Source organism: Microcebus murinus, chromosome 18, assembly GCF_040939455.1.
Source record: "Microcebus murinus isolate Inina chromosome 18, M.murinus_Inina_mat1.0, whole genome shotgun sequence".
Lineage (NCBI taxonomy): Eukaryota > Metazoa > Chordata > Mammalia > Primates > Cheirogaleidae > Microcebus > Microcebus murinus.
In genome coordinates, this window is record NC_134121.1 from 44,448,027 (window position 1) to 44,464,351 (window position 16,325).

Sequence of the window (16,325 nt, forward strand, 5' to 3'; positions counted from 1 at the left end):
GGAAGTCAGAAGTCCCAATATCCTCCCCATCCTGCCATCCAGTGCAGCACCACAGTCAAGTGCCTGGGAGGAAAACATAAACCATGAAGGAGGATCCTTAAGAAAGAGCTTCTAGGAAAGATCAGAGATCCCAGAGGACCTTGGTGCACAGCTAAAAAGCTGACAAAGGCCCCGGCTCTAGCTTTTCAGAGCAACTTCCTTCCCAGCCCTGCTGTCACAGAAATTAATTACTTGTTGCATCAGCACTGTCAGAATCATCCTAGGGGGAAAAAAAAAGACAAAGCATTTGGAGTCACTATAAAGAGTGGACATTTGTGATAAAAAATGCTGCTCATTCCCTCCTGCTCTCCAAGTTTCTTTTTGTGATTTTATAAATCACATGACTTAGGAGGCTAATAAGGAAGGATTTTAACTTTGGATAATAAGCAAGCCACTGGTACTCAATAAATAGCACTATGTCATGCATCATTTAGTTTCAGAATTTTAATTAATACTATTGCTCATTATAGCTATATAGAAACTCAACAAGGCCAGGTCGATCCTAGGATGGAGAAGTAGAGGAGGAGATGGAAAGGAGGAGTGTCTTGCTGGGGTTTTCTAAATTCTGTAGACCTCTTGTGTCAAATTCAAAATTGGTTAACATGCACTGAGAACTACTGTGTGCTACGGAATAGGATGGGAGCTTTAAATCTAGTGTATCTACTCTTTGACCTAGCAATTCCACTTTTTAAAGGCTAAAATGAAATTGAAGGATTGAGGGAAGGCTTTACTTACATCCAGGTCATCCATGGCAGGGGGTGGTCTCTTGGTGCTGACCTTCTTCAAAAGCTAGTGGGAAGAAAAATAAAGTCCAAGAGAGAAGGGGGGTGAGGGAAGAGCAATCTGTATATTAATGGGCCACAGGAGAATGGTCCCAGCCACAGCCAGTCAGGCAACTGCTGTCATTTTTATTGTTATTATTAATTATTTATAAAGAAAAGATAACTAGGCACAGTGGTTCACACCTATAATCCCAGCACTTTGGGAGGCCAAGGCAGAAGGATTGCTTAAGGCCAGAAGTTCAAGACCAGCACGGTGGCTCATGCCTGTAATCCTAACACTCTGGGGCCTGTAATCCTAACACTCTGGGAGGCCAAGGCTGCTAAAACGCTCAAGGTCAGGAGTTTGAAACCAGCCTGAGCAAGAGTGAGACCCTGTCTCTACTAAAAATAGAAAGAAATTAACTGGACAACTAAAACATATAGAAAAAATTAGCCAGGCATGGTGATGCATGCCTGTAGTCCCAGCTACTCGGGAGGCTGAAGCAGAAGGATCACTTGAGCCCAGGAGTTTGAGGTTGCTGTGAGCTAGGCTGATGCCACAGCACTCTACCCTGGACAACAGAGTGAGACTCTGTCTCAAAAAAAAAAAGAAGTTCAAGACCAGCCTGGGCAATATAGTGAGATCCTGTTTTTACAAAAGTAAAAAAAATTAGTCAGGCATGTTGGCACACCTATAGTCCCAGCTTCTCAAAAGGCTGAAATGGGAGGATCCCTTGAGCCAGCCCAGGAGTTCAAGGTTACAGTGAGCTATGATCAGGCCATTACATTCCAGCCTGGGCAACAGAATGAGACCCTTTCTCTAAAAAGAGGGGGGAAAAAAGATGTTTCTTTGGTTTATAGTTCTGGTGGCTAGGAACGAATCCCATCTTCAAAGCCCTTAATATATCACTGGAATTAATTAAAGAAAATTAAATTGATTCCCTTCTTCTTTTTTTTTTTTTTTAAGACAGAGTCTCACTTTCTTGCCCAGGCTAGAGTGGGTGCCGTGGCATCAGCCTAGCTCACAGCAACCTCAAACTCCTGGGCTCAAGCAATCCTACTGCCTCAGCCTCCCGAGTAGCTGGGACTGCAGGCATGCGCCACCATGCCCGGCTAATTTTTTCTATATATATTAGTTAGCCAATTAATTTCTTTCTATTTATAGTAGAGACGGATCTCGCTCTTGCTCAGGCTGGTTTCAAACTCCTGACCTCAAGCAATCTTCCCGCCTCAGCCTTGATTCCCTTCTTAAAAGAAAATTTAAATACACACACACAGAGCACCCTCCCTACTAATCCAGATGGGGGGGGGAATGTTTGTCAGTGTTTTGCAATTTGAATAAATAGCAGCTAAAATTCTAAAACCAAATAATATATGACAGGGTGATATTTATTGGGAACTAGTGATTTATTTTATGATATTATTTTTTATACTGCTAGTTTTAGCTTCCCATGAAGATGTCTGGCTCAGGAAGAAAAAGAAAAAAAACACAAAGAAAATATAAGAGAGGGCTGGTACAGTGGCTCATGCTTATAATCCTATCACTCTGGGAGACCAAGGCTGGAGGATTGTTTCAGACCAGGATCTTGAGACCAGCCTGGGCAACAGTGAGACCTCATCTCTACAAAAAATTAAAAAAAAAAAAAAATAGGAGAATGAGAATTACAGAAAAGTGGGAAAAGTTTTATCAAACTTCTTCAGAACATAGGCTCTACCCTATAAATAGCAAGTGAGCAAGTGAATCTATATATATAATATCAGTAATATTCATTCTTCTTGTCCCTACTAAATAAACATTGCACAAATATGTAAAAAATATCAGTACCAATGGCTAGCCTGCCTAGGAAGCTCATATATCTCTGCCTGGCCCTGATGACAATTCCCCAAAGAAATGTGTGCAGAGAGACACAGAGAATGATCCAGGTGGGCAGAAAACAGCAGATGCTGTCTCTCTCTTACCTCTGCGTAATGTTCTACATGAGCCAGCTCCACCTCTTCATCCCCTTCCCAGTCTCTCCAGTTATCAAAGTCCACAGACAGCCACACTGGCTGCAAGAGGAAGCACAGAGGGTCACAGTCCAGGAGGACAGCAGCAAGAGTGTGTGGGAGAGTGTGAGCATGTACACAGGAACATGCTTAGGGATCAGCTGGGCACACAATCCTTCCACTCACACCCCGTTGACCAGCACCTCTCCAGATTGCCATATCATCATCATCATCCACAAAGATTTACCAGGAACCCACTAAGTGCCACGCACAATGCCAGGAATGGTAGAGCCTGAAAAAATATAGAAATTCTGCCCTCCAGGAACAGACTGTCTAGGGAGACAACACATCTGGAAAAATAAATGTATCAGGCCAGGCATGGTGGTTCACACCTGTAATCCTAGCACTCTGGGAGGCTGAGGCAGGCGGATTGTTTGCGCTCAGGAGTTAGAGATCATACAAATGTGAAGAATGTGGCAAAAATAATTTAAAAAAAAAAAAAAGGAGTTTGAGACCAGCCTGAGCAAGAGCAAGACCCCGTCTCTACTATAAATAGAAAGAAATTAGCCAAACAACTACAAATAGAAAAAATTAGCTGGGTGCGGTGGTACGTGCCTGTAGTCCCGGCTACTTGGGAGGCTGAGGCAGGAGGATCACTTGAGCCAGGAGTTTCAGGTTGCTGTGAGCTAGGCTGACGCCATGGCACTCTAGCCCAGGCAACAGAGTAAGACTCTGTCTCAAATAAATAAATAAATAAATAAATAAAATAACTGTATCATCATAGGGGTCAACCAAGGAATATAGACAAGCTGCATTCCCTGGAGTCAGAGACAACCTTTTGAGGCCCATGTTCCAATGTTCTCCAATTTATACGGGGAAGAAGTTATTCATGCATTCATTCAACAGATATTTATTGAACACTTAATATGCCCAGAACCCTGAACTTGGATATAAAAATGTTCAACACACTGCCCCAGCCATGAGGAAGCAAATGGGGAAGGAGATGTAAATAAATCATTATAATACAGTGTGAAAGTGTGGTGGTGGAGTTATATAGTGATATCATGGGAACCCCAAAAGGAGTCCTGGGAACACAGGTTCTTGGAGGAGCAGGGCCTCGAAGGTTGTACAGGGATTACATGGGTGAAGGTAGTGGTGAGGGTGACTTTCCCAGAAGAAGGCACAGCCTGAGCAAAGGTACAGAGGTGAGAAATAGCCTGATTTGTGCAAAAGAGCTATAAACAGTCTGCTGTGGCTGGAATGTAAAGTTTGAGGCAGAAAGTATGGGATGGGCTTGTGTGTCATTCTACGGTACATAGACTTCAACTTAAAGTACAGAAAGTGAAAAGTTCAAATGCCCAAAAGAGTCAGGGAGGTACCAAACAGGAGTAAAGTGATATGGAGTGCATGCTCCATTTAAAGCTTCAACTCTAGGCATTTGGGAATTTATACCAGTGTAGACAGATTCTCCCATTTTTCAAGAGAAGCTGATAATCTGAATTTTTAGGTGAAATATCCACATTTTAAAATGTCAGCAACTAATAAAAATATTATATGTCAACAACCAATCAAAATAATTTTTAACACTGTGAAGATTGCTAAAATAAATTTGAAAGCAAGATCCAGCCACCAGGCAGCCAGTTTTCAACCTTTACAGGAGAAGAAGCCATTGGAGAGTCTTAAGTGGGAGAGTGGCAGGGTCAAGTGTGTGTTTTAGACAGACCATGGTGGGGCAAGAGGAGGACGGATTGAGGATAGGGCTGAAAAGATGCAACAAACCTCTCACCCAGTGATGGATAAGGCCTCAACTAGGAAGAAATTAAGTAGTGGATTCAAGAATATTTAGGAGGTCAAATAGGCAGGACCTGGGGAGTTATTGAATGTTGGCTGGAAAGGAGGCAAGGATGATCCCAGCTCCAACTTGGGTACCTGGATAGAAGGAGCAGGCCACATGCCACACACTCACCTTGATATCCTCCTTGGTGAGCCGGGGCCAGGCCACCTTCTCCTTCCATTTCCTCACAAAGCAAGTAATGGAGCGGCAAGAGCGTTTATCCTGGGAGTCCTGCCAAACAGAAAGCCTCATTCTTAGGGTGTGAGATTTAAAATGAGTCTGCAGTTTCCCTGGGCTGCCTTTCCTCCAGACCTCACTGTTCCACCCCACCCTTACCTTGGAGTTCACCTTGGCATAGAACTCAATCTCATTGTACAACTCCACTCCATCTGCATTCTTACAGCTAAGGAGACGAAGATGAAGAGATGCAAATGCCTGAGTATGGGGGTGTTAGGAGGGGGAGGTTCCTGGGAAGCCAGGTCCTCCAGAAGGGAGGCCTTTACCTGAACACAATGCGGTGGTCCTCAATGAGTACATAGACATCAGTGCTGTCCTCAACGCAAAACTCCATGAACACATACTTGGGCCTGTCGTACCACAGGGTCCGGGCGTGCTGCCTGAAGAGGAGTTGAGGTGGGGCTTCATAGGGGTGGGAGAGGGAAGACTGGGCATTTGGGAAAGGTGGAGGGAGAGGACAATACAAGGGCGTTTGATGCCACAGTCTTGTCAAAGAGGAGCTAAATGAGACAGAAGGGGTGGAAAGGAATGCCTGGAATGGGTGGATGTGCAGATGGTGAACCAGGAGAGAATCGGAAGTGCAAGACTAGGGAAGTAGGGGGTTAAGGAGAACATTCAGGTCATACCTCCCCTCACCCCACTGTCACAGACACCTGGGTCTGGGGCTCCCATGGGGCCTCGCAGAACCTGGAGCACCCAGGAAAAGACCTGGGGCAGGGACTCTCCAGGGAAAAGGGCCAGCGGGAGCACCGCCGCCAAAAACACTTACCGTGCCATGGTGGCGCCTGCTACTGGGTGGCGTTTGGAATCCCAGGCAGGGCAGCTATCTTTAGATCCTGGGGACGTCCCCAGCAGCTGCCTCTCCTTATATGGTCGGGAGAAGGGTTGAGAGGAAAGGAGAACATGGCCCAACAGCCAAAGGATCTGCACTCCGGAGATAACCTGAGAGAGTTTAATCCCCGCAGCCTTTCACCTCTCCGGGTCTCCAGAAATGTATAGATTAGGAACAGAGACAACCCGCACGCTGGGACCACGGCAAGGGCTACCTTAGACACAAGGTACCACAGAGGGAAGGACATGTCTTTGGCCCCATTACAACGCTTAGTACCCAGGGCCTGATTCACAATAGGCGCTCAATGAAAAATTATTGGCCGGAATTAAATCCCCAGGGAAGACCCACCCCGACGACGTAGCCACTGCAAGCCCCGCCCGCAGCTATCCCCCGCCCCCGTGTCTGGGCCAGCGCGCCGTCGCCATGGCAGCAAGGGGGCGCGGCTGACGTGCGGCGGCGTTTCCGGGAAGATGGCGGCTGTTGAAGCGGCTGCGGAGCCGGTAACGGTGGTAGCGGCTGTTGAGCCCAAAGCGAAGGACGAAGAGGAGGAGGAAGAGGAGTCGCTGCCACCTTGCGAGGCGGTGCGATGGGCCCCCGTGGGGGCGGTGGCGGAGGCCGGGCCCGGGGCGGCTGCGTTTGTGGAAGAGGCGGCGGCGGAGGAGCCCAGCGCTGCCCCGGGCTCCCCGCCCGACTCGCCGGGCCAGACGCTGCGGCGGCTGCGGGCCGAGAGGAGGCGGCTGGACTCGGCGCTGCTCGCGCTGTCCTCTCACTTCGCGCAAGTGCAGTTTCGCCTGCGCCAGGTGGTGCGCGGGGCGCCGGCGGAGCAGCAGCGCCTCCTGCGCGAGCTCGAAGACTTCGCCTTCCGCGGCTGCCCTCACGTCTTGGGTTATGAGGGGCCTGGGGACCCCGCCAGCGACGAGGGCGACAGGCTGCCAGGGGACCAGCCACGGTTGCGGGGCGAGGACCAGGTGAGCGGCTGGGGCGGGGCCGCGAGGGATATGGAAATAGGGGGCTCGAGTGGGTGGCGATGGAGACCCGGATGGTGGTAGAAGGGGTGAGAAGCCCCCACCCAACTGTATGAGTGCGTGGGTCAGAGACTAGGGGACTGGAGGCAGGTGTGCTGGGCCTGCCGAAGGGTGAGAGGACAGAGAGGGCTGGGCACCTGAGGGTGAGCGGCGTGCACTGAAGATGTGGAAAGAGAGATGCCAGTGTGTGATGACATCAGGGGCGGCGGAGCTGTGAGTGATTGAGAGGGCAACAGAGCAATCAATAGAAGCAGCGCTGTTCCCTTTCCCCTCGCCGTATAAAGTACCTAAGTCCTGAACACTTTTGTGATTAGAGTACCCCGATCCTGGGAATTGGGAAAATTGGCAAGTGAAAGCAAAGTGAGGTAGAAACATGGAAATTTGGCTTAACTACCTGTCCTTGCTTTCCTGGAATCTAGCCAAAGTCTTGAATCTTTAGACTCTCTTTTTTTTTTTTTTTTTTTTTTGAGACAGAGTCTCACTTTGTTGTCCAGGCTAGAGTGAGTGCTGTGGCGTCAGCCTAGCTCACAGCAACCTCAAACTCCTGGGCTCGAGTGATCCTTCTGCCTCAGCCTCCCAAGTAGCTGGGACTACAGGCATGCGCCACTATGCCCGGCTAATTTTTTTGTTTTTATATATATATCAGTTGGCCAATTAATTTCTTTCTGTTTATAGTAGAGACGGGGTCTCGCTCTTGCTCAGGCTGGTTTCGAACTCCTGACCTTGAGCAATCCGCCCGCCTCGGCCTCCCAAGAGCTAGGATTACAGGCGTGAGCCACAGCGCCCGGCCTTTAGACTCTCTTTGATGGGTGAGAAGTTTGGTGAACAGCAGAGTCTCTTAGTAATTGAAAGAAACACACTCCGGATTATATGAATTTCCTAATGTTTGAATTTTTAAACTCCTCTCCCATCCTGTTTAATAGCTAGATGTTCTGAATGAGGTCCTCTGGTAACAGTGACAAGATCGATTCAGTTCACCTACCCAGAGAAATAGTGAATATACCGCACCCAAGAAACCTTTCCTTACAGGCTTTGAATCTCTGGAAGTACACAGATGTAAATAGCTTGTTGCAAGTATTGAGACACTCTTCCATTTCACCTTTTTGTTATAACCCACAGGTGGCTTTTGTCTTCGTTATAACCCACAGGTGGCTTTCTTCCCACATAAACTGGTTTTAGCCAAGAAGATTTATCAGTAGCAGATATTGATTTGTTTATTTTAATCTGAACTGTTCCTGGTGCAATCCTGTATTTACTGTTCCTCCCTTTTCCACATCCCCACAGCTCCTTGCACAAGGAACAGCCACCTCAAACTGCCAGACTTTAGGACTAGAAAGGATAGAATTACTGAGGCCAAGCTCTGTTGAGGAGTGAATGGCACCAAAGGTCTGTGTGATGTGGAACTCTCTTTTTGTTCATTTTCACTTTCAGAAACAGACAGAGTCTCACTCTGTTGCCCCGGCTAGAGTGCCGTGGCGTCAGCCTAGCTCACAGCAACCTCAAACTCCTGGGCTCAAGCAATCCTTCTGCCTCAGCCTCCCGAGTAGCTGGGGCTACAGGCATGTACCACCATGCCTGGCTAATTTTTTCTATATATTTTTAGTTGGCCAATTAATTTCTTTCTATTTATAGTAGAGACGGGGTCTTGCTCTTGCTCAGGCTGGTTTCGAACTCCTGACCTTGAGTGATTCACCTGCCTGGGCCTCCCAGAGTGCTAGGATTACAGGTGTGAGCCACCTCGCTGGCCCAGTGTATCACGTTTTAAAAAGTAGTGCTGGCCGGGCGCGGTGGCTCATGCCTGTAATCCTAGCTCTCTGGGAGGCCGAGGCGGGCGGATTGCTCGAGGTCAGGAGTTCAAAACCAGCCTGAGCAAGAGTGAGACCCCGTCTCTACTATAAATAGAAAGAAATTAATTGGCCAAATAATATATATAGAAAAAATTAGCCGGGCATGGTGGCGCATGCCTGTAGTCCCAGCCACTTGGGAGGCTGAGGCAGAAGGATCGCTTGAGCCCAGGAGTTTGAGGTTGCTGTGAGCTAGGCTGATGCCATGGCACTCATTCTAGCCTGGGCAACAAAGCGAGACTCTGTCTCAAAAAAAAAAAAGTAGTGCTCAACCCTCCTAATAAACACATATCATCAATACAATGACATGTGAATAGGTAGTGCCAAAGTGGGGGACATCTTTTTATGGAAAGATTTACTTCTTATCAGTTCCAAATTTTTTAAAGCCAGTATTTTCTTATATCTCACTTCATACTGGGAATTATTCCTATTATTTTCTGCCTTGCACCAGAATTCATTGTTCTTTCCTATGAAACTTGTTTGCCCACACTCCAGCAAATAGCATATTATACCTACCATGACAGGTGACAGACAGAGTTCAGCAGACATACTCATGAAAACAGAATCAGAATTTATGTCTGGTTTCTTTCTTCCTTGGCTTTATAAAGTTGGGATACAGTGAAAACAAAAACAAAGACTTTCCCCTTTGAAATAACAAAAAGTTCTTTTTCCTTGGGCTGGTTAGACAACTTCTTCCAATCAGAGTTCATTATTTGGAATTTGTCCTTCTGTACTTAGTTCAGTAACATACAGCAAATGTGTATTGAGAGCTTACCCTGTGCCAGGCACTGTGCTAAGCTTTGGGGGTTTAAAGTCAAGACCATTGTCCTTAAGGAGTTCATAGACTAGAGAAGACAGAATTCCTAAACAAATGATATAATTTGAGCTCCAGTAGAAGTGTGTAAAAAAAATCCAGAGGAGAAAATGATTAGTTCTGCCTGAAGAAATCAGGAAAACCTCTTAAAAGAGAGCTAGGCCTTCACCAAGTAGAGAGGGGGGACAGGGTTCTAAGAAAAAGCAACAACACTCTGAAAGGGTCAGAGAGGGAGTATCCTGAGAAAAGACTTGCGCTCACATTGAGCATAACTAAAACAAGAAGACTGCTTTTTAAATACTTGAACAAAAAGTTAATTTGCTTTTTTTTTTTTTCCATTTGTTGTCTTTCAAACCTTACTTCTGGAGGGCTTGGTAAGTATCACTTTAAGGTTAAATTTAATACCCTATAGAAGTCTAGTTTAAAATGCAGCCTTACAGCTTCAAATGATTTGCTGGTTTTGCTTTTTGTTTTTGATACTCAAGAAAGGCAAGGAAGGACTAGTGTTTGAGATTATGTTGGCAAGACCTTACCACCCCAAAGGATTTTTAATAATTGAAGTGCAAAAACTACCTGATGACCAACAGTGAGAAAAGGAGTCACTAGTCAGGGAAACATACCAGATACATTTAAAAAAAACAAAAAATTGTTGCCTTCCCACCCCCATTACTTGGCTTTGGATTTCTTTCACTGCCTCAGGCACTTCGGTTTAATTCTTTTGATTTTGTGGAAGTAGTCATTAATACATCACAGGGGTTTTGAACTTTAAGAAAACTGTATATGTTATAAAGCCTTTCTCTACACCCTTATCCCACATTCTCTTGCAAAATTTGGCTGCACAAAGTATTCAGCAGTGGTGCTATGGTAATTGGCTGCGGGGGATGGCATGTTTAATTCCTGGGAGGCTGTCTTGGCTAAGATAGGTTGTTTCTACCTTAACTAGACTTTTGGGGGAAAAAAGGAGTCTTAACAAAAGGCCTTGTTGTATTCATATCCTGTTTCCAACGAGGGACTGATACTCTCTTAAAGGAAACCTTCATTTAATAAGTTGCTTTGGATAAAAAAAATTATTCTTACTTTTGAACCTATCTTATGAATTGTGTATTTCATTTGGATTATTTGGAAACATAGTTTACTGGTCATTACTGACTTGAGAGGGTTTTTAATGCGTCCTGAGGTGTCCTTTTCCTGTGAATAAATCCAACTATTTTCTCATCTTAGAGTGAGCAGGAAAAACAAGAACGTCTGGAAACTCAAAGGGAGAAGCAGAAGGAACTGATACTGCAGCTCAAGACCCAGCTAGATGACCTGGAAACATTTGCCTACCAAGAGGGCAGTTATGACTCCCTGCCACAGTCTGTGGTCTTGGAAAGACAGCGGGTGAGCAGACCTCAGAGATGCCTCCATAACTGCCCAAGGTTAACTTCTTCCTTTGGGCATTCCCAGGACATCCTTTCCCATCTCAGTTCTCCTTTGGCCTTACAAAGAATCCTTTAGCTGGCCCAAATCAAAGGGAAATTCTATTCTTATATAGAACCATTCTTTTTTTTTTTTTGAGTCAGAGTCTCACTTTGTTGCCCAGGCTAGAGTGAGTGCCGTGTGTCAGCTTAGCTCACAGCAACCTCAAACTCCTCCTGGGCTCAAGCTATCCTACTGCCTCAGCCTCCCGAGTAGCTGGTATTATAGGCATGCACCATCATGCCCGGCTAATTTTTTCTATATATATTAGTTGGCCAATTAATTTCTTTCTATTTTTAGTAGAGACGGGGTCTCGCTGTTGCTCAGGCTGGTTTCAAACTCCTGACCTTGAGCAATCCGCCCGCCTCGGCCTAGGATTACAGGCGTGAACCACCGTGCCTGGCCATAGAACCATTCTTTATTCACACATGGAAAACACTGGTTCTAAAGTTTTATAATACAGTGATTGAGCTCTTTCTTTTTGATGGGCTCTGTTCCTTGGGCTAGAGGGCAGTGGCATCGTCATAGCTCACTGCAGCCTCAAACTCCTGGGCTCCAGCAATCCTCCTGTCTCAGCCTCCCAAGTAACTAGGACTACAGGTCTACCACCACACCTGGCTAATTTTTCTATTTTTTGTAGAGACAGGTTCTTGCTATATTGCACAGGCTAGTCTCAAACTTACCCCTCGGCCTCTCAAATCTCAAAGATTATAGGCATGAGCCACTGTCTCCAACCTTCGTGGTTATTATTAATAATAGAAGTAGTATTTTTTCATTTGGTCATTTAAAAAGTTCTGCTTGGACCCATCAGGCCATATGAATTGGCTTTTTCCTGCCACCTGCCTCCAGTTGGTAAATATTTCAGGAATCCAGATTGACCTTAATACTGTACTTATTTAACAGACCTGGGTAGGGCGCGGGCGGAGGCAAAAAAAAAAAAAAAAAAAAAGATAGACCTAGGTAGACAGGTAAATCTGCTGGTAAAAGTGTAGCTGCAGCCTCCACTATGTGTTTGTTTATTACTATGATATGGCTGTTTATCTGTCTGGACTAGAGTTATATTATTTATATTTCAAATTGTTCATAATGTCACTAGGATATTTTGGCTATATTATGCCTTGATGTTTTATAGCGATCCTTCTTTAGTTGCCTAGAGTAAGGCAAGAAGGAAAAAAGAAGGATTAAGAAAAATCAGTATGTATTCTCTTTGAAGCCTTTAGAGAAACTAAATATGAGGCTTTTGAGTTCATTGGCCACTTTGGATGATTCATACTGTTGTTTTCCTGAGTGAAGACTGACTGACCTGGTAGAAAATTTCCAGTAAGTAAGAGGAGCCAGTTCTGTCAGAGAGGAACCAAGGGTTCTTGTTACTCTAAGAGGAGTCTGTGTTCTCGCCTTGATCAGCAGTTGAATTGTTTTCTTTTACAAATTTGGAGGTCTGTGTGTTTTTTATTTCCACTTAAGGGTAGAAGACATGTTAGCTAAGATTCTCCTTCCCCCTAGCCCTTTTCCTAAAAATTCCAAAGGATATGTTCATTTCTTGTGGTCTTGGTAGGTGATCATAGATGAGTTAATAAAGAAACTGGACATGAATCTGAATGAGGACATCAGTTCCCTGTCCACTGAAGAGCTTCGTCAGCGTGTGGATGCAGCAGTGGCTCAGATTGTTAACCCGGCCCGAGTCAAAGAACAGTTGGTTGAGCAGCTGAAAACTCAGATCCGAGACCTTGAGATGTTCATCAACTTCATCCAAGGTCAGAGAAGGGGCTAGGAAAACAAGAGTGGACAGCTATCATAATAATTATATTTATTCTAAGTACTAATATGTAAAAGTGCCAGTTCTTGATTAAGAGTTTTGATCCCTTAGTAAAGAAGCCAGCATGACAGAGTGGAAAGAATATGGGCTTCAGAACCAGATAGTTAAGATCCCACCTCTGCCACTTACTGGTTTTGTGTCCTTGGGCAGGTTACTAACTTCTTTAGTCTCACTCTCCTTATCCATAAAGTGATGATTCATGCTTCATTCACTCAGCAAATATTTGTTGAGCCAACTTCTATATGCCAGTAACCATTTTACACTATTAAATAAGAATTTGTGAGATTCTTGTATGTGGTAGACACCACTAAATATTATTTTCCCTTTAAAAAAATCTACCAGAAAGGGGCTAAATAAGTGGAAGCGGGGGGGGGGGGGGGGGGGGTGGATGGGCAATATATGTAACCTTAACACTTGTACCCCCATAATATGCTAAAATTTTTAAAAAAAGTACAAAAATAAAAAGTAAGTGGAAGCTAAACTATGGCTACACAGGGTCAAACAGAGTGGTATAACGGACATTGGAGACTCACAAGCAGGGAGGTTAGAAGGTGGGGAGGGATGAAAATTATCTGTAGGGTACAATGTACACTATTCAGGTGATGGGTACACTAAAAGCCCAGACTTCACCACTGTACAATATATACATGTAACGGAATTCAAGTTGTACCCCCTAAATCTATTAAAAGAACAAAAAAGAAAGAAACAAAGCCGGAGCTAAATAAGTGCCTCCTCTTTGTAATTTCTGATTCCAGATGAAGTAGGAAGCCCCTTGCAGACAGGTGATGGACACTGTGAGTGCAAGGCCGGTGGGAAGACAGGAAATGCCTCCACCAGAACAGGCAGCAGCAGACTGCCTCCAGGAAACAGCAAAAGTAAGTGCATCTTTCAGAATAGGCAAATCTATAGGGACAGAAAATAGATTAGTGGTTGCCTAAGGCTTGGGAGGGGTGGGGAGTAGGGAATGCTAACAGTATGGGGTTTCTTTTTGGGATGATGAAATATTCTAAAATTGATTGCAGTGATGATTGTGCAATTCTGAATATACTAAAAACCACTGAATTGTATACTTTAAATTGGTGAATTGTATGGTATATGAATTCTATCTCAATATAGCTATTATTAACCAAAAGAAAAAGAAGTCCAGCTACATCCTAGGTGGCTCTTGCCTTCATGTAGGACCCATAATGTGGCTCAGAAGCAAGACTTGACTTCAGCCTGTGACTTGTTGAACATAGCTCTGCGCCATCATGGCCTCTCACTGATGAGCCATTGTCTTTTCTAAACAGCGAAGGCAGAAGATGCGAAGAGAGTCCGGGAGTCAGGGCTGCACCTGATGCGGCGAGCGCTAGCAGTGCTCCAGATCTTTGCTGTTAGCCAGTTGGGTTGTGCCACAGGCCAGATCCCTCCAACCCTGTGGCAGAGGGGCCAGTCTGATAGAGACTACTCTCCCTTACTGAAGAGGTTGGAGGTGTCAGTGGACAGAGTGAAGCAGCTAGCCTTGAGGCACCAGCCTCACGACCATGTCATCACGTCTGCCAACCTCCAGGAGCTGTCCCTGGGAGGCAAGGATGAGCTGACTCTGGCGGTGCGGAAGGAGCTGACAGTGGCTGTGAGGGACCTGCTGGCCCATGGACTATATGCCTCCTCCCCAGGCATGAATCTCGTCATGGCCCCCATTGCTTGTTTGCTGCCAGCCTTCTCCTCAGCCCCTGAGGCCATGCACCCCTGGGAGCTCTTTGTAAAATACTACCATGCTAAGAACGGCCGTGCTTATGTGGAATCTCCAGCCAGGAAGCTCTCCCAGTCCTTTGCCCTGCCTGTTATGGGAGGCACTGTTGTGACCCCAAAACAGAGCCTACTGACAGCCATCCACATGGTGCTGACAGAACATGACCCTTTTAAGCGCAGCGCAGACTCAGAGTTGAAGGCCTTGGTGTGCATGGCACTGAACGAGCAGCGTCTGGTGTCCTGGGTAAATCTCATCTGCAAGTCAGGGTCACTCATTGAGCCTCACTACCAGCCCTGGAGCTACATGGCGCACACAGGCTTTGAGAGTGCCCTCAACTTGCTTAGTCGCCTCAGCAGCCTCAAGTTCAGCCTCCCTGTAGACCTGGCTGTGCGCCAGCTCAAGAACATCAAAGATGCCTTTTGATGAGAATGCCCTGACCCCAGACCAGCGCCTTGCTTAGTAGGGATGGATGTGTTAGTCTGCTAGGATAGGAGCAAGGAGTTGGAGAAGGGGTAAAGACATTTTTCCTATCCCCTGCTTAGGTGAGTGCAAAGTCGGTTTTCCCCACCAACTTAGCATCTTGGAAAGGTGTGCCAGAAACCATTTGTTAAGAAGGTTCTGCCCTAGTGTGTAACCACAGTGTACATGTGGAGTCGTGTGCCCAGCCAATGTTAAAGGAATCAATCGTAGCACACAGTTAATGACCCAATTCATTGTGCCTCATTTGATTTTTAGAAAACTTGCATTGCTCTAACCATTCTTTTTATGGCAGTGAGTGACAAGATAAGTGAATTGTTGGTACCGGAAAACATTCAACTTGAGGCTCCTATTAGTCTAGTTGAGAACCATCTTCTTTCATTTGAAGCATATTTGAGAGTCCCAAGGCCAAAATTTAAATTCCTTTTATATTCCGGTGTGGTGTCTCACGCCTGTAATCCTAGTACTCCGGGAGGCTGAGGCGGGCGGATCGCTCAAGGTCAGGAGTTCCAAACCAGCCTTAACAAGAGGGAGACCCCATCTCTACTATAAATAGAAAGAAATTAATTGGCCAACTAAAAATATATACAAAAATATTAGCCGGGCATGGTGGCGCATGCCTGTAGTCCCAGCTACTTGGGAGGTTGAGGCAGAAGGATTGCTTGAGCCTGAGAGTTTGAGGTTGCTGTGAGCTAGGCTGATGCCATGGCACTCTAGTCTGGGCAACAGAGTGAGACTCTGTCTCAAAAAAAAAAAAATTCCTTTTATAAATACAGATTCCCCTTTCTTCCTAACCAAACAGCCAAGTCAGGGGAGACTATATAATCCATGCTGCCTCTAAAACTAGGAATGGGAATATCTGAGAACAACATTTCTAAGGGACTTAACTACAAGTTGATTTTATAATAAGCCCTTTTTCTTGTCTTAATAACTGAAATCTCCAAACAAGGTAGTCCTTTTTGAACTCCTGTTTTGTTTTGTTTTGTTTTGTTTTGTGACAGAGTGTCACTTTGTTCCCCAGGCTAGAGTGAGTGCCATGGAGTCAGCCTAGCTCACAGCAACCTCAAACTCCTGAGCTCAAGCAATCCTCCTGCCTCAGCCTCCCAAGTAGCTGGGACTACAGGCATGTGCCACCATGCCCGGCTCATTTTTTCTATATATATTAGTTGGCCAATTTCTATTTTTAGTAGAGACGGGGTCTCGATCTTGCTCAGGCTGGTTTTGAACTCCTGACCTCGAGCAGTCCTCCTGCCTCGGCCTCCCAGAGTGCTAGGATTACAAGCGTGAGCCACTGTGCCCAGCCTAAGGTAGTCCTTTTGTCACAGCACAGACAATGGTCTTTTCTGTCTATGCAGAATGAGAACTGATGTCTAATACTATGTCCTCTGGCAAGTAAACTTTCCTTCACACGCCTCCCAGCAAGACACAGTCGTTTTAAGAGTGAATATATTCAAGATAAACTTCCCAAGA

At 45.6% G+C, this 16,325-nt stretch overlaps 2 protein-coding genes across 6 annotated transcripts; one reads left to right on the plus strand and one right to left on the minus strand.

The window, feature by feature from the left end:
• Positions 1-190: 190 nt before the first annotated feature.
• Positions 191-5,758, minus strand: PTGES3L (prostaglandin E synthase 3 like). Of its 5 annotated transcripts, none has more exons than XM_012743234.3 (7): positions 5,627-5,758; positions 5,124-5,237; positions 4,957-5,023; positions 4,753-4,851; positions 2,760-2,849; positions 775-828; positions 191-259 (listed from the first exon to the last, which is right to left on the minus strand). In XM_012743234.3, the coding sequence occupies exons 1-7, from the start codon at positions 5,632-5,634 to the stop codon at positions 224-226; spliced, it is 468 nt and encodes a 155-aa protein (XP_012598688.2). In that variant the 5' UTR covers positions 5,635-5,758; the 3' UTR covers positions 191-223. The 5 variants fall into 5 exon arrangements, with proteins under 5 accessions (XP_012598688.2, XP_075850724.1, XP_075850721.1 ...); XM_075994609.1 differs by having other exon boundaries at positions 5,124-5,284; positions 5,627-5,734; XM_075994606.1 differs by having other exon boundaries at positions 5,124-5,357; positions 5,627-5,734.
• A 280-nt stretch (positions 5,759-6,038) lies between these two features.
• Positions 6,039-15,620, plus strand: RUNDC1 (RUN domain containing 1). The gene is made up of 5 exons (XM_012743231.3): positions 6,039-6,657; positions 10,594-10,752; positions 12,386-12,584; positions 13,402-13,521; positions 13,936-15,620. The coding sequence occupies exons 1-5, from the start codon at positions 6,160-6,162 to the stop codon at positions 14,799-14,801; spliced, it is 1,842 nt and encodes a 613-aa protein (XP_012598685.2). The 5' UTR covers positions 6,039-6,159; the 3' UTR covers positions 14,802-15,620.
• The last annotated feature ends 705 nt before the right edge of the window (positions 15,621-16,325 follow it).

Excerpts from the sequence above, each read along its gene's own strand:
- PTGES3L (XM_075994606.1), bottom strand. Across the intron at positions 2,850-4,752 it reads TCACCAAGGAGGATATCAAG|CCAGTGTGGCTGTCTGTGGA; the intron begins GTGAGTGTGTGG and ends TTCCTCTTGCAG. Across the intron at positions 829-2,759 it reads ATGTAGAACATTACGCAGAG|CTTTTGAAGAAGGTCAGCAC; the intron begins GTAAGAGAGAGA and ends TCTTCCCACTAG.
- RUNDC1 (XM_012743231.3), top strand. The coding sequence starts at position 6,160 with ATGGCGGCTGTTGAAGCGGCTGCGGAGCCGGTAACGGTGGTAGCGGCT. Across the intron at positions 6,658-10,593 it reads GGTTGCGGGGCGAGGACCAG|AGTGAGCAGGAAAAACAAGA; the intron begins GTGAGCGGCTGG and ends TTCTCATCTTAG. Across the intron at positions 13,522-13,935 it reads GCCTCCAGGAAACAGCAAAA|CGAAGGCAGAAGATGCGAAG; the intron begins GTAAGTGCATCT and ends TTTTCTAAACAG.